The following is a 16,960-nucleotide window of genomic DNA, read 5'->3' as shown; positions in this document are numbered from 1 at the left end:
GTCCTTTCTCTTAGTTTACAATTATTCTATTTGATAATTGTAATAAACCGATACCAAACGTGACAATATCTAATGAATAGAACTAATTACAAAAAGACAAAAACCAAACTGACCTAATTTAATAACGGGCTATTCCAATTGAAATGCAAATACCCTTTATGAAAGAGGGCACGGTGTAGAGGCACGGTAGCGCAGCTGTACGGGCTCTGCCAAGTATTCGGTGGATTGCGAGTTCGTGCCCCAGCGGTACCATCGTGTTGTGTTCTTGGGAAAGGCACTTTACCTTACATGCTTCTCTCTTCCCAGGGGTGAAATGGGGAGCTGTCCAAAGGTATAAGCATGCCTTGGTATTGAAATTAAAAATATAATAAATAGTTATTAAAATCACCCATTAAGGTAAAATATACACCCTTGCGTGGTGCTAGTACACTGCACTGGGCTATTGCAGTTAAAATTCATACATCCCCTATAAAAGACATAACATTAATCGCCCACACCAGGGAAGGTAAATTTTAAATGGGGTTACCTGATGGGTGACTCCATTTCAGATCTACTCGATTAACGGTTATTAACGATTATAAGGCCATGTATTCTATAGGGGTGTATGGATTTCTACAGGAATAGCCTGACCCCGAGAACCTTATGCCCATTTCTTAATTAAATCGATGCTAATGTTCAATGATACAAACATTTGTACAAGTGTCAGATATGTTATTTCCCTGCATTATAATCAAGTTATTGGACCTTATTAAGGGGTCGGTAACCACCTTTGCACTGTATTGTGGGGCCTGCGAGCACATCAGACACACCAAATTGCATTCTGAATACGAGGAATGTCCTTCCGATATGAAAGGTTTCTGTGTTTTGTTTTTTGTTTTGTTTTTTGGGGGGGTTTTTTGCGCTATATTACAAACATTATACGAAATTATTAAACATTGATACATTTAATATTTTTGATATTATTTTAATAGCCCTCGAAGTTAACTTTATAAATCTACACTTAAGTGTATGTAGCTACACTGCTGCTGCTGCTGCTGCGTCGCCATAGTCCTCATAGAACCGTCGGCATTCTCTTGCGTGCTTTCTCTCTTGCCACGGCCATTCCACCATTAGTCCACATTCTAATGTTATCAATCCATCCTGTTTTCCTTCGACCTGGCCTGGCTTTTCCTTCTACTTCTCCTTCTATCGTTATCTGAACAATGCTATCTGGACGCCGCTTCCAATGACCATACAGGGATATCTTTCTTTTCTTCAGCTGACTGAGCAGACCTTGTTTCTCTGTGATGCCCACTTTCTGACGGATCCATGCATTGGTTTTCCTATCTTTCCAGCTGACCTGAAGCATTCTGCGCCATACCCACAGCTCAAACGATCTTCTTGATATCGCTTTGTTTTAGGGTCCAACTGTCTGCACCATACAGGGCTATACTCCAGACAAGGGATCTCACCAGTTGTTTCTTCAGCTTCAGCCTGATCGCTTTAGCCTTCCATAATCCTAATAATTGGATGGTGGCATCTCTGGCAATTGCTAGTCGAGCATTGATCTCCGGTGTAGAGTCTCCATCACACCCTACCATTGAGCCAAGGTATTTGAGCCTTTCAACCTGCTTGATTGGCTTTCCACCCAGGGAGATTGTCTCTTTGCTACCATGGGTCATAACATGGGTTTTGGCTGCGTTAATATGGAGACCAAAGGTGTGACTGCACCTCTCCAACTCGACTGCTTGCTTCTGCCTTTGTGCATGCTATGAGTGTGGTATCATCTGCATAGCGAATATTCCATATTGCTCTTCCACCGACAATGCTGCCTGATCTCTCATCTACAACCTCATTCACCTGTCGCATGATCGATTCACCACAGGCGTTGAACAGCATGGGGGACATAATACAGCCCTGCCGAACTCCTTGTTCAAATGGAAATGGGTCTGTGTGGCCATCTGCTACACGAATAACACCAGTCGCTTTTGAGTACAGCCTCTTTAGCAGCCAGACTAGGTGATTTGGTGTGCCGAAGTCCAAGAGAGTTTTCCACAGGACATAATGAACATTGCAACATGGAATGTCCATACGATGAACGACTGTGGTAAACTAGATCAAGTTCGCATGGAGGCAGAGCGTTTGAGTCTGGATGTTCTAGGACTGGCAGAAACCAGATGGTGAATACAAATGGCTGGATCCTCTACTATGTAGGTGATGACAATGTTCACCAAAGAGGTGTGGGATTCCTTGTATCGCCAAAGACTGTCAAATCTGTTTTGAAGGTCCAACCAATATCAGACAGAATTATCATGATTCGTCTCAATGCAAAACCCATGCCTTGGGGCATCGGAGTGAAATAGTTGAGTGCCATACTCTGTCCACCAGCTAGCTACACTAGCTGGGATGAAAAGCCCTCCATTATATGAAAGATATATAAATATAGAAGAAGATATATAAAAAGACTCAAACATTCTCGGTGTTTGGGGGATGCGTATCTTCAATACAAAAGGTCAAAATTTTGACAGACGGCTTTTGATCTCAGCTATATACACTTTAAGTACATATCATTAGATTTATAAAGTTTACTTGTATTCTTTCACAAATATCAAACAAAATCAAAATTATTTGAAATCCGAAAAATATTCCTCATATTCAGAAGGCAATTAGGTGAGTCTGGTGTACTCCCAGGTCCCACAAAAATATTATGCAAACGTCGCTATCCGAACCATTAAAGCAGTGTTGTAATTAAACAGAGATCGATGGTTATCGCGTGTAATGTAGAGCAAGTAATACAATACTTTCGGAGAGGGCAAAACCGATCTAGTGCAATGTAATTTCCTTAATTAAATCGATGCTACATGAACATTAGAATCAATTGATTTCAACTAATTAAGGCAATGTTGTCATCACACAAGAAACAGATCGTTATATATCACATGCAACATATAAAAAACTAATTACATTAATAACCCAGAGGGCAAATATTTTTGGGATCAAGTTATATGTCAAAACTACAGAGTATAGTTCAATGTACCTTTGCACATCGATGGCAGTTGCTATTAAAATTAATCGTTAGTATCCATGTATAAAAAGACATGTCAATCTTTCCTTTATTAAAGGAGCATGTACATTACTTTGCCAACTCTTATTTAAGCCATATTAGTACTTCTTTGCCATAAAATGTTAGCTTTTATTGTCAGATATACCCCCTTTTAATTTTAAGCCGAACCACCAAGGCAAAGCAAAGAAAATTGGAATTTACTACCTTCTTTTTACGTCAGAATTTTACATCACAATTTTTTTTATATCAAACGAAAGCTAATACTTCCCCCTAAAAAGACTTTTCCCCATTAGGTCAACAGATAACGCAATTCAATTATAGCAAGGCGAATGTGGTAAATCTGTTAAAAACTACCTATCCGTGCGTAAGTGTTCCATACAATATTTTTCACATTTTACGTCATTAAATGAAAGAGCACATTTATATCTTGTGCATGAACTATTTATTTATTTATTTATTTATTCTTTCTTTAGGCAGGGTAGCCCCTTCAATGCTAAAACACTGATTTCCAAGGAGGCCCTGCATCAAAAAGTACATTCTTAAGTTAAAAACAAATTTAAAATTACATATAAATACATACATGTAAATAATATAAATTATTTTACGATACAACTTAAAAATTACATATGAACACACAGATAGATTATAATGCAGATGGAATAAACAAACTTATGAAGAATGAATCCTATGCTTAAATTGAGAGAGACTCATGGATTCATAATTACATTTAATATCAGCAGAAAGACTGTTCCAAATTTTAGCAGCACGTGAATTAAAAGTCCTTTTCCCTGCATTAATATTCCATGACACTTTGTGGAGATTAAAGTTGGTTTGACTCCTTGTGCCTTTAGAATGCATGCTATACATGAAATTAAATTGAGATGATATGTAACTTGGAGCCATACCTTTAAGGCATTTGAATATTAGAACCAACATTTGGTTAGACCATCTATCATTTAGTTTGTTCCATTGTAAGATACTCATCATATCATTAACAGGTGTTCTAATATCAGCAGATAGGATAATGCGAGCTAATCTGTTATGCAGAATTTGAAGAGTGTTTGAAAGATCAGCACAACAATTTGACCAAACAGAGCTACAATAATCGAAGTTTGGCATGACAAGTGCATTAGCAAGCATGATGAGAGTATCTTTTGGAACAAAATATTTAATACGTCTGATAATACCACAACGTTTAGAAAAACAAGAAGACATTTTATTAATATGATTTGACCAAGACAAGATAGGGTCAAATGTGACACCAAGGTACTTAAATTCTTCGACACGCTCAATGTTATCATTATTATAATATACGTGAACATTTTTGAACTTTTCTAATATATGACGAGTACCAAAGACCATAAACTTGGTTTTCTTAGCATTTAAAGTAAGATTGTTACTCTTGAACCAATCAGCAATAATATTGAAGTTTGTCTGGAGTTCTGATTGAAGAGTAGAAGGGTCATTAGCAGTACAAAGAAGTGTGGTATCATCAGCATACATAGTACATTTACAATTTACAGTATCAGGTAAGCTATTTACAAAATAATAAAGAGAAGTGGACCAAGTATAGATCCTTGAGGAATTCCAATATTGATGTTTTTAAAGTTAGACAGTGTGGAATTAATATTTACAGCTTGAGCTCTATTATTAAGGTACGACTTGAACCACTCTAATACATTACCTCGAACACCATAACAATACAGTTTCTCAATCAAGAGAGAATGATTTACACAATCAAATGCTTTTTTAAGGTCAAGAAAAATTGCTCCAGTAGCACTTCCACTATCCATGTTTTTCAAAATATAATCTTCAACATCAATAAGAGTAGTTGCAGTGGAATGATTTGTACGAAAACCAGACTGATTATCAGATAGAATACCAGAGATTGTAAGGTATGAATAAAGTTGATTGTGAACAGATCTTTCAATAATTTTTGAGATAAGAGGCAAAACAGAAATAGGTCTATAGTTCCCAACATCTAATTTGTCACCAGCTTTAAAGATTGGAGTAACTTTGGCCAATTTCCAATTTGTTGGGAACATAGATGTACAAAGAGAAAGATTACAAATATAAGAAAGTGAATGACATATATACGGTGCAGCAATTTTAAGAAGTTTGACACTAATATCATCAATACCAGTTGACTTGTTGTTAGGAATATCACAAATTTGCTTATAAACAAAATCTGAAGAAATAGAATTAAAGCTGAAAGAACTATCAGAATCTTTGATATTATTGTTAATATGTACATTATCAAATTTTTCTGCAAGTGTGGAACCTATTGAAGTGAAATAATCATTAAATACATTAGCAGTTTCTTTGACAGTAGATGTAAATTCATTATCATTTTTAACAGTAGTGGTAGTTGATGAAGATTTAGATGGTAAAAGTTTCTTTATCGTAGACCATAATTTCTTAGAGTTATTTACATTATTAGTTATGGAATCAGAATAAAATTTCCTCTTGAGACTTAGACGTAAATTATTGGCTTTGTTACGGTATATTTTGGCCATCTGCCAGTCATTAGGTTCATTACTTTTATGTGCTTTTGCATAATAATAATCACGATCTTTACAAATAGATAAAAATTCACTTGTTATCCACTCGGGTTGAGAGGTTTTCACACGCTTCTCTTTGATTGGAGCATGAGTATTACATGCTTCATTAAACATTGTTGTCCATGTTTGGAGAGCTTCATCTACATTTGTATAATTATTGATTATATTCCAATCTATATTTTTTACTGTATTTACAAATTCATGTTCATTGAAATGCTTGAAAGACCTAGATTTACATATCTTAGGAGATGACTTAATTTGCTTAATCTTACGTACAACAAAGATAAGATTGTGATCACTAATTCCCAGACTGTGAACACCAGAAGCACAAATAATTTCAGGTCTAGACACAAATGCAAGATCAATAATTGTCTTACTTTTATCGGTGACACGAGTAAAATCATGAATAAGTTGAGTGAGCTGAGAATGATTAGCAACACGTGAAACTTTTTTAGCATCAGCAGGTTTAGCTACATCAAGATTAAAGTCACCTAAAATAATAACATCATCATAATTAGAAGAGCAATTTTGAAACATAGCATCAATTTTATCAATATAGTCGGCTTTGGCATCAGGAACACGATAAATAGTACCAACAATAATTGGTTTAGTATGGGGAAGACAAATTTCTAACCAAAGAGCTTCAACATCATTAATATTTAAATCACTATTTACACGATAATTCAAACTATCCTTTACATAACAAACAATGCCACCATGGGTATTGTATACTCTATCAATTCTACACAAGTTATAACCATTAATTTTGACTTCACCATCATCAATATCATCTGTCAGCCAAGTTTCAGTTACACATAAAATATCTATTTTGTTGTCATGAAGAAGAATATTAAGGTAATCTACTTTATATCTTAAACTTTGTACATTAAGATGAGCAATTTTAGACCTTTATTGAGAACACACTTGAGATCAATAAATGGCTCATTACAAAAAGGGAGTTCATTTGAACATGTCCTATAGAAACATGATTGACACCAATATGGGCCATTGTTATTATAATCAGTGACACAGTTATTATGAAACATCAATGAACATTGAATGCATGAAATGGTTTGATGAGATGGGATTATCTTACAAGTACACTCAGCACAAATTGTATTGTTATCACTTGCGACTTTACAATGAGATGGTTGATGGGATGAATGGATGGCATTGTTAACTGTGTTAGTTGTGTCACTGTAATTATTTACACTATTATTGCACATATTATTATTTTCATTACATATTGGAGAAACATGGTTATTAAACACATTTGAATTACAATTACTTGGCATTTGCAGATAAATTGCACAATCAGGATTTGAAGAAGTATCAACATTGAAAACACTATTAGCATCAAAATTTAAATTAGTTCCTTTGTTACAAGGGTTCATGTCCATAGGTTTTATGACACTGTCATTGTTCTTCCTCTTATTTGTAGAAGCATAGTTTTTGTTTATTTTATAGTCCGGTCCTTTGTGACGCGAAAATTTAAGTAGTTCATGTAGTTCCTAGCGAGAATGGCTGTCCCTTGCTTATTCAAATGCAAGTTATCTTGAGTACTCAAATGATCAAGTGTAATGTTGCTGTTGTCTATATATTTCCAGCCATTGGCATTACTTAGTATACATAGGCGTGAGTTAAAATTGGTTATCCAAGTTCTACTGACACGGTTGAGTTGTGTTGTAAGCGAAGAAATCACAATGTCAATGTCATATCTTATAGCGCTTATAAGATGGCAAAGTTTGTCTATACAGTCAGAAGGCGTGAAGGTATGAAGATCATTTGTACCGCAGTGGATGATAACCATCGTAGGCTGTGTTTCTTCTATCATGGCATCGATGATTTTAGTCCACAAACTCAGTGTACTTCCTGGTATACACCGGTTGACAAGTCTATATGTTCTTGACATTCGTCGACCATTAACAAACTTTGGTATAGAATCTCCAACGAGTAGTATGGTTTTCCTTCTGTCATTTTGTCTATGTTGAGATGGACTGTGATCATTAGTAGGAGCTTGCTTTGGTGATACTGGTGTAGTCACTGGTGCTTGCTTTGGTGATGCAGGTCTAGTCACTGGTGTGAGGGGCTCGGGTACAGGCGCAGACATTGTAGGCTTAGATTTAGACTGCTTGGCTCTTGACTGTTTAGTTGAGTTCTTAATCCAGGGAAGGGGAAGGGGAGGGAGATCAGGGTCATCAGAGTCCGGTAGAGTATCCTCCACACACAGAATACTGAAAGGGTTACTAGTAGGAATTGTTGGGACATCCGTAGAGGGAACAGGTAACACAGGAGGGACAACTTTAGGCTTCTGTTCAATAGGTGATTCACAAGGAGTTTCTGCAGTGCAAGTAGACATGGCAAAGTCATTTACACAAGTTTGTGTTGCGCTGTCCAAGAGGATAACATGGGCATGAGTCTGAGTACCAGTACTAGTAGTACTGAGTTCTGTTGAAGTTTGGCAAGATGAAGTGGTAGATGACTTAATTGGGGTGGAGGTGACTTTGCTAAAGAGCGCTTACAAATTGATATGTCGTTAAATTAGTTGCAATTCCGATGCCAATGTTCAGAATTCCCATGCGTGCACATTTCACACATTCCCACACAAATCATAACCAAAGATTCCTCCCCCACCGCTTAAAAAATCAAATGCAAAAACAAAACAAACACAGATAATAATAATATTATTATTAATAACAATAAAGTTACAGTATAATGAAGATTTGAAACAAATCAGTGCCTGGAAGAGTCTTTGCACTTTTGGTTTACAATCACAAATATTTGGACCTTTCTGCAGGTACTCGAAACACAAAAGGTACACAAAGGGATTATATCTACAGTATATAATGCCGTCCCAAGATGCATTGCACAAGATGGAGTTAGATCACAAATAGACCTATACAATTTTTCACCCACATGTGGCAGTGACGTGAACGCCTTGAGTCAGCTGTTACACGCGCGCAGCTATGCTGCGTTTCAAACGCGTGCGTGGGTACGCCGACGCTGTAAGCAAACGCTAGCGCTTTGAAGCTGCATCAATACGCATTTATGTAACTGTTACATCAGGTTGAAAAATGACGTAGATCCTGATTACAGACTAAAGTTTGCTTTGCTTTTTCAAGTGAACTGTTTTAATAGAACATCAACTGGGTAGGAACATCTTGAAAGTATTATCTCAAACCAGTTTAAACAATTCTGTCGATTCAATTACGATACGCCTCCAGCGGTTGCCTGGGGAGATGTCAAAATACGCAGTACACCATGGCAAAACAGTCGACATTTTAATACCCGAAGAAACTACAAAGCTGGCAGCCTATTCAAAATGCAGCCTGTCTCAAAAAATTGTGCAAGTAAAAAGCGTAATCAAAAGAATGCATCGATTACACAACAATACAAAATTGCTTTTACTTTTTTTACTGTTTTAATATTATACAGCTGGGTATAATGTTTCTCTTTTTCCACTTGAAACAGATTAAAAGATGAAGTACATAAATATGTTCATCACCTCATGCCCTGAACTTATAAAATATCTCTACATACAAAGTGCTTTTAAACCATTTTAGTAAATCATTTTTGCCCTATATATTTTTTGTTTACTGTATCCTAGTAACTCGGATGTGTGTTTCATAACAAATCATAGTTTATTCTATTCAAGTAGAGGGTACATGAATAGAATACATTAAATCCATTGTTATACTATCTATAGAATAACACTGAATAAATTAAATAAGCTCTTCCGCATGTGGAAGGCTATAGGTCATCATAGGTCAGGTTATAGGTGACTTGGTTCAGGTCAAATTTAGGCATCCATTTTGAATACATGTGATATTCTGTAATATCATAATGAGGCATCAATTTTGATATTTTGTCTCTTACTGGATATATATTGAAAAGGTGTGAGGTGAATATATTTATATACATTGGGATATAAATGGTGAGTACAATTTAGATTGCCTAGTTGAAATGGATTGGACAAACAATTATAAAATAGTTACCAAAAGCACAAGAGTGAAGCTTACGAAAACTACCTAATATGGTGGTAGGTGACAAGAAATACGATTTTTTTTTTTCAACATTGCTGTAGTGTGGTTGTGGTCACCTGCTACCTATGGCTTAATTAAGTTTCAGTGAAACAATGCCGCTAGTAAAGAATACAAAATATAGCTCAACATTGAAAATAGAAGCATTTTAACCAGTACGTTTTGGGATAGGTGTGGAGAGCCAAGTTCATGAAGTCATAAGAGAAATCAGGAACCACCACTTATTCCCATTTTACGTATCAATATTTTTTCTCTAATGCGTTAGCAACACATATCCAAAATTTTAACAAATTCCGTTGATAATAAGCTTTGCAAAATGAAGTGAATTTAAAACATCAGTGATGTACCACCTTTTGGCTTCTACCTTTAAAAGCATGCAAACTACATTGATACCGATGCCACCAAGAAGATTTGCCCTTCATTTTGCATACCACTTTGTCCAAAAAAAATGCAATGGGTGTAGTACCCCCTTAAATAAATTATTAAGTGCACTGCACAGGTATTTGGATATGATATTCTATTCAATTTTTCTAAAAAGTGGCACAAAAGGGTTTTCATACATTTGTGTTTAGTGAAGCAGATCTATGTATTGCCGAAACCAAAATTAATGAAACAAACGGTATTTAAAAGCTAGGATTGCACCATTGGCGTTGATATAAGCATCATGTAACAACCGTATTTTCTAATTACTAAAGATGGCGCTTTCCACTTGCACAATTTTTTTGAGACAGGCTGTAGACACTAACAAATACAGTTGGCCAAGCAATAAGATACCAGTCGTGTTCGCCCCCTGTATATCCTAAACCAAGACAGATGTGTCATAATTGGAACCAGCAGCCAATAGCTCGAATTTAAGACCTCATTCGTTGATATTGGTCAAACAAATAAAGGCAGTACGATTCAAAAATCCAAGGATGATGCAAATTCCAAAATTGCAGTTTGCTCCATTGTATGTCCTATTAATTTTTACACAAAGCACTCTCGAACAAGAGAACTAGCGCCGTGCTTCCAATTTATTATTAGCACGTTAAAACTAGCGACGTGCTTTCATTGATAAGAACACAAAAGTGCAACTTTTGATTTAGTTCCTTCCTTAGGTTTTAGATCACCGTGTCTGTATTTAACGATGACAACAAATAAAATCTTAATCTTAGCTAAAGTGTACAGGTATTGGCTGCTTGCTTTGATTTAGATATATTTGTCTTTAGTTTGGTTATTTGGTTTACCATAATGCATGATGGGAAGCCATGATTCCCTGATACCAAATTCAAACAATTGTTATCAATGTTATCATATTGTACACAAATAATATTTTGCAAGCAATCATCACAACACCGCATAGATAATTATTCCGTTCACACTATAGAGAATAAACCTGAGTTATCGATCACATGGGATTATTTTCCCGTCGACTCAAGTCGTATATGTTGTGGCTCAAGACATGTTTTACGATATGAGTAGCGTAACATAATGATGTTGTGTAACAATATATGATGAGAAAGAGCATTCAAGTTAAAGTTGTACTCAGAAACAAAAAAGTATTTCTCATGGATTTGGAGTAACCATGGTAATCTGTGTTTGAGTATTGAAGTGTTTAAGCATGTTTTGAGGTTCTTGAATTACACACCACAGAAACAGGTAAATATTTTTTAATTATCATTATTTAGTTCCCTAATGGTCAGGGTCCAATGGACTATTCCAGTTGAAATCCACACTACCCCTGTGGAAGATTTGGGAAATATATTCCACAGGGGGATTATGTTTTTCAAATGTAATTGGTCAGGGTTAATTACTTGGAAACCCGCATCCCCCTGTATTATGGCGTTACCTGGATTGAGTATTTCAAATGGAAGTTACGTTGTCAATTCCATTCGAAACCCATACTCCTTCTGTGGAAGATTTTAGCTAAATCTTTCACAGGGTTAGTGTGGATTTCAAATGGAATAGCCCAAAGTCCTTTATCATATTATGTAAATTAGATATTTCAGTATTAATTTTAACAACTACGCGCGGGCAATCGGTCATCGGGTTTAAGGCAACGTGAAGGATTCAGGTTATAATTTATGTATGTGAACGTTTTAAATTAGTTGCAATTCCCTTATTTACGGAGTGTTCAAGTTAAATTATCACAATCTATAGATTTTGGACATCATGTGGACACATGTCTTTATCTTTGACCTAGGAGGGTGGTTTTGACTGTCTTGGTCAAAGTAACAGACCAATTATATTTGTCTAGCACAAGTAGACCTACTGCATGCGAAAGCCACAACATACGACTTAAGAACAGGGCTAATTGAAATCAGAGTAAACTTTACATGGTAAGTGTTTCATTATTTGAATTCATGATTCTTTGGCCAAGACTGAAGATAAAGGTTCACATGTGCATGCTGAACACCATGAAACGTGTGGTATGAATGCAGTAGCATAACTAGCGGTTGAGAACGGGGCGTCAGCTCCCCGATTGGAACCCTATTAAGGTTTGACACTATTTTAAAGTGTTGCGATTTGGTAGTTCATAGCATCTTGCGAATGGTAGTCAGCTTTGGCAAAAATCGAATTTCTCATATCATAGCGAGTGTGTAAAGAATTCAAATATTACAGATATACTTTGTAGGTCATGTGGTTCTTCAGTTATGTTGTAGGAGGGCTGAAATACCAGCAACACTTACATAAACGTACATAACTCATTAAAAACGATAAATCAAGCAAGGTTTGAAAGTATATGGTTTGTAGAATGAACTTTTGCAAAACATCAAAGTGTTATTTTTCAATAATATATTGATATACATATAAAATAAATAAATAAATTTTGGATTTATAAATTAATATATATAATAAATATTTATACATAATGAAAATCGATATTTTTGGCTGCTTCGACCAACAATACCTTGTCTACCCTTAAGGATACGATACATGATTTACCGACAAGTGACTCATTTCGGAATGCGATCTTGAATTTTGAAGAAAAAAAGTTTCCACAGGCTTCGTTGGGATTCGAACCAGCGATTCGAAACTTCCTTCGATTACGCGTCTAGCGCTTTCAGCGTTCGGCCACGGTGGCAGTTGAGTGGAGGAGTGTAATGATAAATGATAAATCTCATAATGCCATCTTTCGCCTTTTGTTTACTAAAAAGACGCGTTTTGTAAAGATAGATTAGCCGTTTTATGCATAAAGAGCACGAACGTTTGGGAAAGGTTTCAAACAAATAATAAAGACACTGATGTGATGATGAAATTGCGTAAGTCGGGAAATATCTGCGTCGCAATTATGTTTTGTTTTGGTTTTAGGAATTAAAATTTACGACTTCATGACATTATCATTCGAAATCAACTAAAGATATTTCAACAGTATATGGCTTCATTCTTTCTCTAGAATGTTTTATACATGTATGTGAAATAGCTTTAACAATGGTTCGCTGCATAATGGTAAAAACAGCCTTGACCTAAAAAAAAGGGCGAGAGGTACCATATTTACGGATTCAGGCTAAATTTAAAATTGATAAAACGTTCGTTTTTGATCGATAACAAAAATAATTTTTGTCATATAAAGAAATTGTGTCTGGCGTGAATTACACTACAGTTATTATTCTTAGAGTTATTTGACTTCTTCAAATGATTTTTTTAATGATAGAGTGAATCTCCTGGCCCTCTATAATTACGCACAAAAGATCGAGTCCCCTTAACCCACTTACATGAGTTGATTCAATGGGGAATCGGTATTTCGACCTATCTCCCCCTTGTAGATTTTCCCCGGCTGTCCTCTCTATCTATATAGTCTACTTCACAGTATTTTTGTGGGAGCTAATAGCACATCAGACACGCCAAATTGCACTCTGAATACGAGAAATGTCCTTCTGATGTCAAATAATTGTGTGTGTTTTTTAAATTAGCGTTATAATACAAATGTTATGGCAAATTATTATAATTTCGACACAAGTTGGTCATCTTTAATCACTTTTTTTTTTAAATTTTGATTTAACAGTTTTCAACACACCAAATCTGTTAAAATGTCATCAAAGCAGAAATCTACAGAAGATCTTACAAAATGCAGCATTTGTCATTCGATGATGACCGAACCTAAAGCACTCCCATGCCTTCATACGTACTGTCTCTTGTGTATCCAAGAATGGGCAAACAAAGGGAAGGTGGTGATATCGTCAGCTGTCCAATCTGTCGCGAAAAAACTCAGCTTCCACCTGGAGGAGCAACCGAACTAAAGTCAAATTTCTTCGTGACGTCACTGAAAGATCGGAAACTTGCGAAACAGAAGTTAAAGGGGAAGAAGGTGACATGTACAAGTTGCGAAAAGGCGGACGAAGAAGCTGTGGCGCATTGTGTGAATTGCAAAGATTTCTTGTGCCGGAAGTGTAAAGAAGCCCATGTCTCAATGAGAATTCTTTAACGTCACCAAATCGTCTCGGTGGAAGAGGCCCCTGCAGCGCATGCGCAACAAGATAGCAAGCAGCAGACGACGTGTAGGATACATAAGGGGAAGAAGCTTTGCATTTATTGTGAGACGTGTGGTGATGTCATCTGTGAAATTTGTACAGTGGCAAAACACAAGAAACCAGGACACAGGTATGTTCTTACCGTTGTTCATCACCGTTTAACTATACGTCCGTGTCGTCTGCGAAGTAAACCACGCAGACGCGCCCTTTCAACAACGAAAACATGCTAAAGATCGTCTAGTTTTCATGATTATACTTGAGGAATGTCAGTTATTCATTGCCATACGTATACGCTGTAAGTTATTGGAAAAGTTCTTGAAACTGGGGTGAATTCGCATTTATCTATTTGTATGCGTGATGAATTGTGATAAATTCAACGTCTTGCATCAGTTCAGTTCAGTTCAGTTCAGTTTTATTTCCCCACACATCAAAATAAGTAATACAGAGCAGTATATCAATTATATTACAAATATTATAAGTTACAAGAGTAATGTGACAAATACAGAAATAAGTAGTATTATAATTTAGATAAGGCAATGATCAAAAAAACTAGTTACAGCTAGTTAACGAGAATTATTTCGAGAGGCAATACTAGTTGTACTAAGCAAATAATATTTACAACAATAATCACCAATATGCACCCAATCTAATTAGCATCTCCCACACTTTTCAATACGTTGAATGGATCAGTTTACTCGAACACGTCGATGATGTAACTAGATGTATTCAGTTTAAAAGATTAACCGGAAGTATCACACCCAGACATCTATAAATGAACTGAAGAGGTCCATGCGCCAAACAAAGGTATTACGTCACACCCTTATCTTGTTTTTCCCACAGATACATGGATCTCGACAGAGCTTACAGAATGCACAAGAAAGAATTGCAGATCATGTTGGAAAACTGTGAGAAGATTGCCCATCAAGTAGACTCCGCGATGGAAGATGCAAAATCCGCAACACAGAGGTTAGATGGAGCGGCAGAAACGACATCGAAATCTGTTGAAGTTGCTAAGCAACAGGCGCTGTCGGAATTTAAGAATCAGCTAGAAAAGAGCAGTCTTAAAGCGAAGGAGGAAATTCGCAAATGGAAGTCGGACACAGCAAGAACTCTGTCTGAAAGTGAAGAGAATTTGCAATGTCATAAGGCTCGTTTAGATAATGCCATCGCGATGGCCTCACAGATCACCAAAATTGGATCACCATTCGAAATTGCATCCGCATATCCTGTACTTTCAGACACCCTCCAGCAGCTCAGTAAGCTTCAGCCAATTACGTTGCCAAGCAGAATCAGCATTGTGGAATTCCACGCTAATAACGCCATCCTTGAAATCACCAGTCTGGGTACCCTTGTAGCAGGATCGCGAGGCTACACACAAGAGCTCAACATTCAAGATGAAATGATGGGGGATGCCAAAGGTATTACAGTAGCGCCCTCTGGAGACATCGTCGTGGCTGAATTCAAACCTAACAGACCAGTCAAGGTGTTCAACAACAAAGGATTGTATCTGTTGCGCTTAAAAAGCGCCACCGATACAGACTGCCCTTGGGATGTTATAGTAAGTGAACAAGGACTATACTACGTATCAACTTGCGGCCAGAATGTTCTCGTTTACGATTTTGACGGCAGCTTGTTCCTTCGCATAAAACCAAAGACGCCTTTTAATCCGTTTCTCAGCTCCCAAACGCCTGATCTTCGCGGCCTGTCTATCAATGGCAAAGGTCAAATCCTTATTGGGGATGTCAAGCATAACTTTATTAGCATTCATCATCCGAGCGGAGAGCAAATTAGCGGCTTCAGCATCAGTATTCCACCATACTTCATCGCAGTCTCCGCTAATGATAAAGTCATTGTAAGCGCAAGTAGTCGTGCCGGATTTCAGATTCTCAATAGCATCGGGCATCGTCTGCGTAGTTTCGATACAATGGAGAGCGTCATTCTCAACTGGGTCACCGGCATTTGTTGCACATCTAATGGCAACATCTACGTTGGAAACCGTAAGGGTATGCGCGGGATACATCAGTTCACAGAAGATGGCAACTACGTTGGGTGTATTACAGAAAACGTGACGAACCCATGGGGGATCGCGCTGACACCCGCCGAGGACCAGCTTGTTGTTGCCGAGGAAACATCTATAAAAATTGTCCATCTTAAGTGAGCAACTAGTAGTTGGCTTTACGACACGGCTAAATCGGCACTTTCTAATCCAATTAAATTTATATTGCACAGTATTTATTCCAGGCTATAGTAACGCGATGTGCTAGCCGCGGAAACACTAGACGGCATTGCACAGAATAGTCAAGCTGCGACATATACTAGAACTAACGTTAAAGATACTTCCATCAACAGAACTAAAAAATGCTGCTCAGAAAGAATGAATCTTTTAAGGGATCTAGAATGAGCGTTTATGGCGTTTCGACAGTATTTTTGTTGGATATGACAGCACCTCAAACGTATCGAATTGCATTCTGAATACGAAGCATGTTTTTCTGATATCAAATATTTTTAATTTTTTGAAAATCACAATATAATACAAATTTTATGACAAATTATATAAATTTGATATTTTTCAAATTTTTGATACAGTCCTCGAAGTAAATCATATAAATCTAATGATATATTCTTAAAGTGTATGTAGCAGCGAGGAAAAGCCGACGGTCAATTGAAAATTTTGACCTTTCATATTGAAGATATGGATTTTTTCCCAAAAAGACCTAATTTTTTTTGGTGTTTTGGGAAAAAAAATTCCATATCTTCAATACGAAAGGTCAAATTTTTCAATTGATCGTCGGCTTTTCATCCCACCTACATACACTTTAAGTATAAATCATCAGATTTATAAAGTTTACTTCGAGTACTGTTAAA

General features: G+C 36.6%; 1 protein-coding gene across 1 annotated transcript; it reads left to right on the top strand.

The window, feature by feature from the left end:
- The first annotated feature begins 14,045 nt into the window (after nucleotides 1-14,045).
- On the top strand, nucleotides 14,046-16,464 carry LOC140135810 (uncharacterized). Its single transcript, XM_072157434.1, has 2 exons — nucleotides 14,046-14,225; nucleotides 14,936-16,464. Exon 2 carries the CDS (start codon nucleotides 14,940-14,942, stop codon nucleotides 16,251-16,253), a length of 1,314 nt encoding a protein of 437 aa, XP_072013535.1. The 5' UTR covers nucleotides 14,046-14,225; nucleotides 14,936-14,939; the 3' UTR covers nucleotides 16,254-16,464.
- The last annotated feature ends 496 nt before the right edge of the window (nucleotides 16,465-16,960 follow it).

This window comes from Amphiura filiformis, chromosome 2, assembly GCF_039555335.1.
Source record: "Amphiura filiformis chromosome 2, Afil_fr2py, whole genome shotgun sequence".
In the NCBI taxonomy this organism is placed as follows: domain Eukaryota; kingdom Metazoa; phylum Echinodermata; class Ophiuroidea; order Amphilepidida; family Amphiuridae; genus Amphiura; species Amphiura filiformis.
Note: the sequence above shows the minus strand (reverse complement) of the source record. Positions and strands in the feature narration are given on the sequence as shown.

What these genes read in the sequence shown, in the direction of transcription:
- LOC140135810 (XM_072157434.1), top strand. Translation starts at nt 14,940, where the DNA reads ATGGATCTCGACAGAGCTTACAGAATGCACAAGAAAGAATTGCAGATC.